This window comes from Musca domestica, unplaced genomic scaffold, assembly GCF_030504385.1.
Source record: "Musca domestica strain aabys unplaced genomic scaffold, Musca_domestica.polishedcontigs.V.1.1 7, whole genome shotgun sequence".
Taxonomy (NCBI): domain Eukaryota; kingdom Metazoa; phylum Arthropoda; class Insecta; order Diptera; family Muscidae; genus Musca; species Musca domestica.
Genome location: NW_026712383.1, coordinates 16,947,719 through 16,962,409, shown reverse-complemented (window position 1 = coordinate 16,962,409; position 14,691 = coordinate 16,947,719). Strand labels below are relative to the sequence as shown.

The 14,691-nt window shown below is 35.1% G+C and overlaps 1 protein-coding gene across 1 annotated transcript in view; it reads right to left on the bottom strand.

Annotated features, from left to right (window-relative positions):
* LOC101895856 (uncharacterized) overlaps positions 1 to 12,551 on the bottom strand; it is a 90,699-nt gene extending 78,148 nt beyond the window's left edge. Inside the window, exons 1-2 of the mRNA XM_059130235.1 lie at positions 12,533 to 12,551; positions 10,597 to 10,805 (exon numbers count right to left, since the gene is read on the bottom strand). Of these exons, the coding sequence (XP_058986218.1) occupies positions 10,597 to 10,805; positions 12,533 to 12,551 (228 nt within the window). The remainder of the gene's footprint in view (positions 1 to 10,596; positions 10,806 to 12,532) is intronic.
* Between the last annotated feature and the right edge of the window lie 2,140 nt (positions 12,552 to 14,691).

Here is a 14,691-nt window from a genome sequence, read left to right as displayed (position 1 = left end):
TTTGCTATCATAAAGAGACTATAGAGCTTAGCCGATACTATTTTATGGAGAATTGTGGTGTGTTAAATTGCTAATCCAGGAGAATTTAATTTTTAACTGTAACATTGTGTCATAGAAAGACATATATTTTGGAAGGTGTTTACTTAAAGGTGACAAAGTGGAGTATGAATGAAATTCTTATGAGTTCGGTTTTAGAATTGGAAAATTAATATAAAATTGATGACTATATTGTTTTTATTATTTTATATCCTCCACCATAGTATGGAGGATATATTAAGTTTTGCCATTCCGTTTGTAACACCACGAAATACCACATTTTAGACCCAACAAAGTATATATATCTTGATCAACATGAACATTCTATGTCCATTTAGCGATGTCCGTCAGTCTATCAGTCTATGGAAATCACTCTAGCTTCCAAACGAAATTAAGTAGGTTGATACAATTTTACTCAAATATATACTATGTCTGCGGACTTTTGGTAATAGGCCATGTCGGTCCACGTTTTGGTATAGCCCCCATATAACAGTACCTCCCGATATTCGGTACTTCCATGATTTAGCGACATTATTCACCGGAATTGTTTTAAATTTAATATTTGAATTCGAAATGGATACTTCAGCCTATGACAGAAAATTGTATGTGCAGATTCACGTCTTCGTATAGCCCCCCTATAACGTTACCTACCGATATTCGGTATTTTGATGATTTTAGCGACATTATTTACCGGAATTGTTTCAAATTTGGTATTTGAAATTCGAAATGGATATTACAGCCTATGTCAGAAAAATTTCTATGCAGGTCCACGTCTTCCTATAGCCCCCATATACGGAACCTCCCGATATTCGGTATTTTGATGATTTTAGCGACATTATTTACCGGAATCGTTTCAAATTTGGTATTTGAAGCTCGTAATAGATGCTTCATCCTATGACAAGTGATTGTCTGTGCAGGTCCACGCCTTCCCATAGCCCCCATATAACGGAATCTCCTGATATTCGGTATTTTGATGATTTTAGTGACATTTTTAACAGGAATTTTTTAAAATTTGGTATTTAATGTTTGTAATGAATACTACAGCCAAAGGCGGAAATTGTCTGTGCAGGTCAACGTCTTCGTGTAGCCCCCCACACAAGGGTAGCTCCTGATATTCGGTATTTTGATAGCGACATTATTTACCGGAATGGTTTCAAATTTGTATTTGAAGTTCGTAATGGATGCTGCAGCCTATGACTTGAGATTGCCTGTGCAGGTCTACGTCTTCGTATAGCCCCCATATAACGGTACCTCCCGATATTCGGTACTTTGTTGAGTTTAGCGACATTATTCACTGGAATTGTTTCAAATTTGGTATTTAAAATTCGAAATGGATACTCCAATGACAGAAAACTATTGTGCAGGTCCACGTCTTCGTATAGCCCCCACATGACGGTACCTCCCGATATTCAGTACTTTGTTGATTTTAGCGACATTATTCACCGGAATTCTTTCAAATTTGGTGTTTGAAGTTCGTAATGGATGCTAAAGCTTATGACAGGAGATTGTCTGTGCAGGTCCACGTCTTCGTATAGCCCCCATATAACGGTACCTCCCGATATTCGTTATTCGATGATATCAGACTTATTTTTCACCGGAATTATTTCAAATTTGGTATTCGAAATTTGTAATGGATACTACAGCCTATGCCAGAAAATGGTATGTGCAGGTCCACGTCTTCGTATAGGCCCTATATAACGGTACCTCCCGATATTCGGTATTTTAATGATTTTGCGACATTATTCACCGGCATTGTTTCAAATTTGGTGTTTGAAGTTCGTAATGGATGCTACAGTCTATGAGAGAAAATTGTCTGTGCAGGTCCATGTCTTCATAGAGTGCCCATATAATGGTACCTCCTGATATTCGGTATTTTTGATGATTTTAGTTACATTAATCACTTATATTTTTAAGTTTGGATTTTGAATATTGTAATGTCTTATGACAGAAGTTACCTATGCAGGTCCATGTCGTCGTATAAACCCTAATATAACGGCTACATTAGGTACTTTTAAGATTTGAACAGAATTTTAACGGATTTTATTATTATTTTTTATTGTTTACTGACAAATATGCTCCAAACGGTGGAGGGTATTCAAAGTTCGTCCCGGCCGAACTTACAGCTTTTTCACTTGTTTATAATTTTTTCATTCATTATTTTTACAGCGAATTATTTTATCACTCTCCAAATGCCCCACCCTGTACGATTGTTGCAGTGCCAGCTGCAACAAATTTCTTTTTGTGGCCAATATACTATTTATTGTTAGGTGACCTAAAGTTTATAGGTTTGAAATCAATTCAAGCATACAAGAATAGCAACTGTAACCCGCACACAGAAAAAAAAACTACAACAATAAACTATTTTCAAAAACACCTCACAAAAATCTGGTATCCGACTGAAGTAGCAACAATAAAAAACACCAAACACAAATAGGATGAGGCTAAATAAAATAAAATTTCAAAATTTACAATCCAATGCATTCGAATGGGAAAGTTTATGGAATTTGTAACAGAAACGGTAGGGTCTTGGCTAGGTAAAAAATACAAAAATTTCTATACACCCACACACACGATTGCAAAATATATACATACATACATTTAAAAATGTTTGCATAATAATAACAAACCAATGCAAACTGCAATATCTGGGAAAACCACAAATTATAGACCCGAAATAAGACATTGTATGGGGAGCGGAGTTCAATAAAATACAAATTCAAGTGAAAATAAACATTTTATTGCCAAAATGAATTTTAGTGTCGATGTAAGCTCATAAGAACTTGAAAGTATGTTTTGGAAATTTATCTACTGAAGTATGAAAGAAATCTGCCCATGAATGAATTATTTTTTATAAGTAGATAATATTATTATTAAAAAATGTTTTTACTTTCAATATCTGAGAAATGAATTGCAATGGGCTGTTGAAAAATAAAAAGTGTTTCAATTTTTATAAGAATTTGAAATTCAATCGAAAACTGTAGAAACTATAAAAACGGTTTGCAGGAGATTTTTTTGCCAAGGTATTTAAAAAAACATGAATTTATTATGGACTGAGGTAAGATATTTTATTTAAAATCAAGTAGTTTTTATATCACTCCAATTGTTAGATAAAAGTAAAAGTGAAGGGAAGCGCTTGCCATACGATGAAATTAAAAGTTGATGGATGGTTCCTCTCTTTATTTCCAGCGCGAAAGGACCACCAAAATCTCCGGATACCAATCCGTTGGACAATTGTGTCCGGAGTATTTTGAAAAGCAAAGTTGGCCGCAAAAAATACCAAAGAGTCGGTCACCTCAAGCAAGCGCTTCGCCTGGAATGGGCCAAAATACCACAGAGCAGCATTCGGGCAGAGTGTGATGGAATCTTTGGCAGTTTGAAGGCCATAATTTGTGCCAAAGGTAAACTTATTCTGAAATGTGATGCTTTTTCCGATATTTTTAGCTCTCATTCAATAAAATTAAAAAATATAAAAATATGACATTTGACTTTGTTCCAGTTTTTTTATCTCACCCTGTATATGGGAGCTATAGCCTCATCTGATGATTTTTTGATTTTTTCGGTCGAATTTAAAAAAATTCAATCAATTTTACGAATATTACGCATATGACGCACAATAAAACTTAAATCGGATAAAGATAGACATGGGAGCCATGCCTAAAGTTTACCGCCTCTCACCAATTTCGGGGTCCTCGAAAGTCTAAGAAAATGATTTGAGGAAAATTTAATCTCTATCAAACAATAAATGCGACCTGTTAAATCGCATTTAGGTTCAATCATTTTTTATACCCTCCAGCATTCTATGGAGGGTATATTATCGTTATCATTCCGTTTGAAACTCCTCGAAATATTCTGGATCAGCGTAAAATTCTAGGACATTCTAGGGATGTCCGTTATAATATATCTTTCGAACGAATTGGTATATAAGGCTAAAATTTTGTCTACATGTGTAGTTTACCAGTAGGTAGGGTAAGTTCGTAAATGGACCATGTCGGTTCACGTTTTCGTATAGCCATCATATAACGGTACCTCCCGATATTCTGTATTTCATGATTTTATCGACATTATTCACCAGAATTATTTCAAATTTCGTATTTGAAGTTCGTAATAAGTAATACAGCGCATGACAACAATTTTTGAATGCAGGTCTACATCTTCGTATAGGCCCCATATAACGGTTTCTCCCGATATTGGTACTTTGATGATTTTAGCGACATTATTTACTGGAACTATTTTAAATTTGGTATTTGAATTTCGTAATAGATACTACAGCATATGACAGGAGATTGTCAGTGCAGATTCACGTCTTCGTATAGCCCCATATTACGGTACCCCCGATATTTTGATGATTTTAGCAACATTATTACCGGAAATGTTTCAAATTTGGTATTTGAGGTTCGTAATGGATACTACAGCATATGATAGGAGATTGTCTGTGCGGGTCCACGTCTTCGTATAGCCCCAATATAACGGAACAGAATTTTTAATGGTTTTAATTTTTTTGAAAATTGCCAATTTGTACCAAATGGTGGAGGGTTTTCAAAGTTTGGCCCGGCCGAAATTACAACTTATTTAATTGTTTCTCTTTTTATTTTTTTGAAAAGTTTAACAGCATTATTCAAAAAACAAGTTTGAGTTCAGATACTTTTATATAAAAATATTTTATGCCTTATAAATGTAACATTTGGCATATGCTATGACATTCTGATTGGGTTATGCCTAGAGAATTTTGAGTAGTAAAATTCATGATTTGTTTATGAAATTATCCGAGGCACTACGGAGTTGCGGTGATTCAAAGCTGGCCTCTGATTTATATTCTCTAATTTTTGCGATGAGATAAACAATCAGAAACTATTAATTTGAATAACCTACACCAAACTGTTTTTTAATTATAGCTGAATTCTTTATAATTGTGGGATTTAGCAAATACTGGATCTACTTTGAACATTTTCTGAGAAGAGTTAAACTAACCGCAACATAGCCGAAATGTCAAACTACAGGTGGTTTAATGCCAAATTACAATATTAACAAGTTACAAAGTATCATTCGGTTTTTTTCGACAAATGTATATTTGTATATTTTGACTTGCATTATGATTATTCAAACTCTTGACCCTATTTGAACCATATCGACTACTTCATTAACTATATATGATAATTTTTGGTAAATATTGGTCCAAGCCCTCCGAAGCACTCCATTTCATCTTATACTGATAAAAATGTTGAACTTTTGTGGCGAAGTTACCTGAAGGAGTTGGCGGATAAATTTCATATTCACATCAAATCTTTGGTAGAGAATAATATTTAGACGTATCCAGTTTGAAAAGATTCGTTGGCATGTTATGCAAGTTTTGAGAGATAAAGTATTGAAAATTATAACCTTTTATCCAAACATAAACGTATGTTGATAAAATTTGGCAAAGGTATTTCTGAGACGTATTTGGTATATTTTTTTCGAATATCCTTCTTAAGAAGTGCTTAATACGGCTGTGGGGACAAAATAAGAAAATAGATGAACAATATACAGGGTGAGATGAAAAAACTGCAACCAACTTCAGACTGCTGTCATTTCTAATCCGCTCGTCCGACAGCTGTTAAAATTATTCAGTGACACCTCATTATATTGTTCACAAGCGTACAAAACATTTTGGTGAGAATTTTCGGGAAAAAAGTTATTTGTTATTTGTGAATTCAACCGTGATAATGTGATTTCTTTAAATTTGGCTGGAAAAAAGTGGACGGAAGAAAACAGCAACATCAGCTGAAATGGTTCGAAAAGTAAAGAAGCGACTTGATCGAAACCCGCGTCGCAGTGACTGAAAAACGGCTCGTGAGCTGAACATATCGCAATATTCCATTTGGTTAATTTTGAAAAAAGAGCTCGCGATAAAGCCATTGAAATTCCAAAAAGTGCAAGAACTTACACCGCAATTGAAAGAAAATAGACTCAAAATAGCTAAAGAGTTTTTTCGCTTGGCCGAAAGTGGTGAACTGCCGAATTTCGTCTTCTCCGCTGAGAAAACATTCATTGCCCAGCAGTTTGTAAAACGAACGAAATGAGGATGTTTACTTGCCAAAGAGGTCAGCTGAAAATGTCGCCCTCAGTTGGCCACCAAAACTCAAGCGCCGGTCATGGTGATGGTGTGGGCCGCCATAACAGCCGATGGTCGCTCTTCGCTCGTATTAAGCGACTGTGTCATCAGAATAAATATCAGATATCGAAAATATTCTGGAGGGTGTATTAAAGCCTTGGGCATGCGAACATTTTGGCCGCAGACCTTGGACATTCCAACAGGACTCAGCACCATCGCACTCAGCACGCGTCACCCAAGAATGGTTACAAATGAGGTTCCTCGATTTATTTCCAGTACACAATGGTCACCAAAATCTTCGGATACCAATCCGTTGGACTATTGCGCCTGGGGTATTTTGGAAAGCAAGGTTGTCACTAAAAAATACCAAAATGTCGATCACCTCAAGCAAGCTCTTCGCCAAAATACCGCAGAGCAACATTCGGACAGCGGTGTGACTGTTTCGTTGGCCATTTGAAGGCCATAATTTGTGCCAAAGGTCACCTATTCTAAAATTTGATTCTATTTCCGACATTCTTTGCTTTCATTCACTAAAATTTAAAAAAAAAAAATGTAAAAATTATGCCGCTTGACTTTGTTGTAGTATTTTTATATCACTCTGTGTATGTGAACATTTCCAAAAAAATACTAGGCCTGTATTCTAACACTAACCTTTGCGTCATGCAAAATTTCGTGCAGATCGGTCAATAATTGCGTCCTGAAGAATGATTACAACATATAACAAGGGCTAGCCCGCCCGACGAGATTTGAAAGCTAATTTTAACATCTTGGGTTTAATATCATAATTAGAATACTTACTTAGAATACCCCCAACATATAGTATTGCATCGCATAACATAGGGGCATAGGGGAATATATTAGACGAAGACGAAAAAAATAAAGTCTAGCTACCTTTAAACCACAACAACCACATTGATCTATGCCTAACAATTATGTAGTAGGACAGCCGATTTCAACAGAATTTAAAATTCTTCATAATGGAGGTTACATGTGACGTAATTTTTTTACACTCCACCATACATAGTATGGAGTTCGTCATTCCGTTTGTAACTCATCGAAATAATCATTTTAGACCCCACAAAGTATATATATTCTTGATCAGCGTAAAATTCGATTCGATTTAGCCATGTCCGTCCGTCTGTCCGTAATCACGCTACAGTAAATACGAATTAAGATAGAAAGAAAATTTTGCACATATCTGTCTTTGTCTGCAGGCAGGTCAAGTTCAAAGATGGGCTATATCGGTCCACGATGTCGTATTTCGGTATTTTGATGATTTTAGCCACATTTTTTGATGGTATTGTCTGAAATCGGACACAAGGAGTCCCTTCTGAGTACTTTACCCCCTGAAAGAGAATTGTCTGTATAGGTCTACGATATCGTATATCCCCCATATAAATGCACCCCCGATATTCGGTATTTTGACGATTTTAGATACATTTTTCAATGGAACTGTCTGAAAATCCTCACAAGGAGTTTTTGTGAGTACTTTACCTCCTAAAAGAGAATTGTCTATATGGGTTCACGATATTGTATAGCCCCATATAAGGGTAACCCCCGATTTTCGGTATTTTGATGATTTTAGCCGCATTTTTTCAACGGAATTTTCTGAAACTCTACACAAAGAGTTCTTTCGGAGCACTTTATCCCCTAAAAGGGAATTGTCTATATAGGTCCACAAAATCGTATAAACCCATATGCAACGGTACCCGATATTCGGTATATTGATTTTAGCCACATTTCCAATAGTCTTGTCTGAAAATCCAGACAAGGAGTTCTTTGTGAGTACTTTATCCCCTGGAAGATAATTATCTATATAAGTCCACGATATCTTATAGCCCCCATATAACTAAACCCCCCGGTATTCGATATTTTGATAATGTTTGTCACATTTTTCAATGGAATTGTCTTAAAATCCACACAAGTAGTTCCTTGTGAGTACTTTACACCCAGACATAGATTTGTCTTTATAGGTCCACAATATCGTATATCCCCCCCATATATCGGCACCTTCCGATATTAGGTATTTTAAAGATTTTAACAGAATTTTTAATGGATTTTATTTTTTTGAAAATTTTCTAATTTGTTCCAAATGGTGGAGGGTATTCAAAGTTCGGCCCGGCCGAACTTACTGCTTTTTTACTTGTTTTTTTTTTTAAGTTTTATTTGTGTCCTTTTTTATGACCTTTATTATGTCCTCCACCACACAATAGAGGGTATATTCAATGTCTCACCTCGAAGTAATCGTCGGAGACTCCAATAGGTGTATATATATTTAATCAGCGTAACATTTTAAGTCGGTTTATTGGTGTCCGTCTCTATTTCCGTTGAAATCACGATATAGTCCACATTATTTAATCTGGTGCTTGACAATGGGCTATAGGGTCCATGTTTATGTATAGCCCCAGTAAACGGTACCTCCCTATTTTCGTTAGTTTGAAGCTTTCTGCCACAATTGCCATCCACATTAGTTCCAACTTTACAATGGCGATCCTTGGTAAGTCTATTCTTTCAAAACTTAAGATTTTGTCAAAATGGAAACACTATGTTCGAAAGATCCTAAGTGACTGATAGAGGCAGATAGTGGACCTTTGTCATTTTCTTCAAGCCTAGATGATGTTTAAAATCATGAAAGAAAACATTCACAACACGACATTAGGTAAAAACAGGGAAGGTTACTGTACATACCCGTAAATGGGGCCGAAAAAAAACTACGGTCCTTGGTGGAGGTCTGGGCTCCAAAAGTAATCCTTGGCGCAGGTAAGAGCTTCAATGCAATTCACAAAGACGTATAAAAATAAACTTAATGAGCTAAATAGCCACACGAAAGCAATAAAGTAAAAAATAAGTACCATGAAATACTTAATTAATATCCAATTTAATAGACCCCAATAGTCATTAACTTTTAATGGGTTATTCGGCCAATTTTTACAGAAAGTATAAAATATATCTGTAATAGAAGACAAGTGTATCGGCGTTTTGACAGCTTATATCGCAAAGTAACTTATATACAGAGGGCATGTTCCACTCTTATCAATATTATTAATTTTAAGTATTTGGTTTTTTATCCTGCACAAAAAGACACAGCCGAGTTACAGCACTGTTTGAATGAATAGAATCGAAATTTTTAAGTTGAAACAGGTCACAAAACAAGCTCAACCGTTTAGTTTAGAGGGCAGTTAAAACTTTTTCTGAAAATGTTACTTGTTAACCATACCGATCCTTAGCCAAATTTCCTACTTGATCATAAACGTTTAGGCCAAAAATCATTCAGAATTTTTCCAATAATTTGATTTTCAAAATATATCATTTTAACTCAAATGCTTGCCTCTAATATTTTTAAAACATTCTATTTCAGCAAATAGAAAATCAATTAATTTACATCAAGCCATTTTGATTTCGTAAAACACTGCAATAAAACGCCAAAAAACGGAAAATATGAATACCATTAAAATTCATAGATTTCAATGCACAAACAAATAAAAAAGTTATCAATTACAAAAAAGTTCCAAAAGAACTCTCAACAATCAAATTGAAGTAATAAAAAGTCAAAATTGCTTGTTTTTGGGGCCGACATGTTAGCGACAGCAAAGGGGTGGTGGATTGTTGGATTTCAAGTGACAAGTGCCACTTGGCCCTCCAAAAAAAAAAAGGCAAATAACCGTAGAGAAAGACCGCACAAAAGACCACATAAAGTTAAATAATTCTAAGCTCCATTTGCAGTGAAATTTAGGTGACAACTCTACCATTCGCCTGCCCCACCCTCTCCCCCTGGGCCATGGGTTCTTCGGGCATGTCATCACCAACCACCAGAATTGCGGAGCAGCATTTCATTTCATTTGAATGCCTAACACACACACATACACAGATGGAAAACCATGACAAAAACTTGTGGCAAAATTTGACTATGGAATATGGAAATTCCTTTTGTTTTTTCTCTTTTCGTTTGTTGTCTTCAGCTCTTTAGACACTTCAATTCATTTGTGTTCCGGCTTTTTGCTCTGATGATGATACCGAAAACAATGAAATTTTAAAGGGTGCTAAATGTTCATAGGAAGTTTTAGCCAGTGAATGCCAGTTTTCGCCATGAAAAACCAAAACAGAAGCAACGAAAAAAAAAAAAACAGAAATGTGACAAAAATTTCGTTGTCGTTGTAAAAATTGTGCTTTGCAATGTTCCGCCAATAGATTCCAGCGACAGACACACAAAGAGATAAAAACAACAAGAACTTTAAAATGCTTGAGAAAAAGTTTTCGTTTTTTTTTTCTTGCCACTTTTATGTGCAAAGTTTACGCTTTTAAGGCACTAACACTCTATCTCTCTAGCCCTTGGAATATTTGCTTTTTTCGATTATATGTATGTACGCATTTCTAGTTGGAAAATTTTCTTTTAGCGGTTTCAGCATCGCGGCTGTGGCGTTGGCGTTTGCTTTAGCTTTGACTTGACTTTTCCTTGCGGTACTTACATCAACTTTAATTCCAGCACCAGTAAATTGAAAAACTTTCATTGCGGGTGTCTCCTTTGGTGTAAAACTATAAAATTCCCGCCGTCCTTTGTACCATTTAACCGAATATAGGCTATCGCCTTCCAAATCATAAAGGCATTTGAGTATGGCCCTCTCGCCCCGACGCACAGCGTGTGGTATTTGTACGCGTACATCGCGTAGGGCTGCTGTCACATCTGTAACGGAAAATCAAAAGAAAAGAAAAAGAAGAAATGACAATAAATTTGTGTTTAAAATTATTGGTTGATAAAAAAATCGAAAAAAGTTTAATTAGAAATATTTTAAAATCCTAAATTTATGATATTTTAAAGGCAAGGCAGAGGATTGTCATACAACTAAGAATTAATGTAAATACATTTTAAATTCATAACTCTGGGAGACAAAATGAAAACTTTCAAAAAGACCTAAAAATAGAAGAAACGTCTATGGCGTTTTGAAAGTTTGCGTCGCAAGTTATCTAAATGGAAGGAATCATTTCCCACCTCTTCCAAATTTGTATACCCTACACCAGATAGTAGTAAGGTTATTATGTTTTTTTTGCATTTGTTTGTAACATGGAGAAGGAAGCGAGATAAACACATAGTTACTTTTGAGGATCTTCATATCTGAGTCGATTTATGCATGACAGTTCGTCTGTCCATGAATTTTTGGGAACAAAATGCAGGTCGAATTTAATATCCGATTGAGATGAACGAATTTTTCAAACAATTTTTTTTTTTTGGCCCGAGGATACAATTGAAAGTGGTGAGGATCGGTTCAAATTTAAATGTAGCTCCCATATATATATCTACAACCGATTTCGGTTTAATTGTGCACCAAATGACTAATATAAGTCAAAATGACCTTAATTTCGGCACATCCGACAGAACTCAGTCTAGAAGCAAGTAGATCAAATTTGGTGAAAATCGGATCAGATATAGGTCCCATATATTTGTTTCATTCATTTGGGGTTTAGGTCCCTTACATGTGTAATATACACTCCACAAAAATAATATTTGGTACCAGATATTAGATGTAGCCCAGAAATATCTCTGTCAAATTTAAACGAGATCGGATCAGATAAGGATTTAGGTATCATGTATATTTTTATCCAATATCAGGTTTATTGCGCACCAAATCGTTATATCAGTCCAAATGACATGAATTTTAGAACATCCGACGGAACTCAGTCTAGAAGCAAGTATCAAATTTGGTGAATATCGTTTCAGATTTAGTTATAACTCCAATAAATATTTTTCATCCGATTTTTTGTTAAAGTCCCTCACATGCATAATATGCAGTCCACAACAATTATATATACTACCGAGCATCAGATACTGCTTGAAAATAGCTCTGCCAAATGGTATCGAGATCGGTTCAGATTTTTATTTATCTTCGATGTACATCTTCACCCGTTTTTACTATTATTTCTCACCCTACATGTGATATCAGCCAAAATTGAAAAGACTTTTTCATAAAAATTAGTAATTGGTACAACAGTGACATAAAATTGTCTATGCAGGTCCACGCCTTCGCATAGCCCGCCAATTACAGTACCTGCCTGTGTTCGGCATTTAACTGATTTCAGTGACATTATTCACCGGAATGGTTTCAAATTTTGTATTTGCACTAAGTAATGGGTACTATAGCCTGTGACAGACAATTTTCTATGCTGGTCCAGGTTTTCGCATAGCCCACCTATATCAGTACCTCCCTATATTCAGTATTTTGATGATTTTAGCGACATTATTATATATATTTGAATTTAATTTATATTTGAATTTAATGCCTACGACTAAAATTGTCTATACACATCCAGTTTTTAATATGGATCCCAATATAATGGTAACTTCGTATATTCTGCATTCTTAAGATTTTAAAAGAATTGTTAAGAGAATTATTTTTTGAACTTACTGCTCTTTACTTGTTATATCCTCAGCCATATGGCTATCATTTGATACGGTCAAAACGTGCCTAGTCGAAATACGGTTTTAGACTCTAGGTCTCTTTGAACCAAATCCGATTCAGGACATTTCGAGTCGATCTAATGATGTCCGTCCGTCTGTCTGGCAGGTGCGCACGATAACTCTGGAGGGCAGTATCCGATTTGGTCCAAACTTGGTACATCGTAATATTTTTTTCAAATTTAGATCGAGTTCGGAGGTAGGTAATATTGCTCCACTCGTTCTGGTGCCTCCCCCCCCACAAAAGACCGATATTTAAAAAAAAAAAATTTGCACGGAAAGAGAGGCGATAATCCGATTTTGCTCTAACTTTGCAAATCCTAATATTTGCGTCAATGTTTGGTGAGGTGCAAAAATGGACAATATCGATCCACTCCATCAAGTACCTCCTACACAAAAGGTCAACATTTTGAATAATTACAACTCTTATAAAATATGATGTAAGAGTTCGATTGTCTTCAAATTTCACACATTCCACTAATTTTATTAACCCAATGTCTGGTGTCAAGACGGAGTACATCGGTCCACTCCTTCTGGTGCCTCTACACAGAAGGTCGAAGTTTTCAAAAAAATATATATACATATATATATTTTTCCACAGAAAGAGAAGCAATAATCCGATTTTGTTCCAACTTTTCAAATCCTTATACTTGTGTCAGTTCTAGGTCAGATGCATAAATGCATAATATCGGTCCACTCCATCAAGTGCCTCCCAATATTTTTATAAACCCAAGATCTGGTTTTAAGATGAAATATATAGGTCCACTCTTTCTGGTACCTCCCCTAAAATTGGTCGAAATTGATTATCCATTGAGTGAAAGGCGAATTGAATATCCGATTCCATTTAGACTTGGCACATACGAATATTTCTATCAACACAGGATCTGTTATAAAAACGGTGGAGATCCGACCATTTCTTCTGTACCTTCCCAACAAAGGGTCAAAGTTTTGAATAACAAAAACGTTTATAAAATCCGAAGTATGCATCAGATTCTCTTTATATTTCACACATCCATTTATATTTCCACTAACAAAAAACCTGTCCACTCCTTCTGGTACCTCCGCCACAAAGGCTGAAATTTTTGAATATCCTTTTAACTCATACAAAACGAAATTAACATCCGATCCCATTCAAGACTTGGTATATCTCAATATTTTTACCAACACAAGATCTGTTATAAAGTTGGTAAAGGTCGGACCATTTCTTTTGTTCAAGATTGTGAAAAACAAAACGTTCAAAAAAAAAAAACGAAATAAGCATTTAACACTCTCCAAATTTCAATCATACAAATATTTTAGCTAATACAACATATGTTGTGCAGATGATATAAATCTGTGAAACCCTCACTCACAAAGGTCACAATTTTCAATACATTTATCTGTCATAACTTGCGAAACAAATCAGCAATTCTTTACAACTTGCTATATCTAAATTTATCTCACTTTATCAGAAACCAGTGATGGATATGAAATTTTTTGCTTTTCCATAAATTTGATATAAAGGTTCGATTTTCTTCTAATATTTCCCATATCAATATTTTTATATGTATTAGTGAAGCATGGAAATGGAATACTTCGGTCGACTATATCTGAAATCTCACGCATATGGAAACATTTTCTAAAAATTATCGTATATGTCATATAAAGTGAAGGAAGTTCCAAATTCCAAATTCTCCCATATTAATGCCCTATGTATTAATTTCTTTCTCGAAAATTCAAGTGCGCAGAATTTTGAGCAGGAAAAACTATTCCGAATTACAGTTTGGCAGTCTTTTACAATTTTGTTACTCGCCTTCTTGTTTTCATACCGTTTTTGTCTTTCAAAAACTCAAAATCGTCCAAAATTATCGTGAGAGCATCCATTAATTTTTTAGTCAAACAAACTATCTACACACAAATCCCTTAAGACCTTTAAATAAAGAAAATCTAAATCCATAATATTATCATTTCAGCTTATAAATATCTGCCAAACAGAAAAAAAGAACGCGCTTATCATATTTTTGTTAAATGTTTATCATTTATCTCTTCCAAGTAAAAAGCGCCTCAAGCATTTAATGTCAAATACTCGACTAAAGCAAACACTTTGGCTAAATCAACTCAACATTTGTGTGTTGTTCCT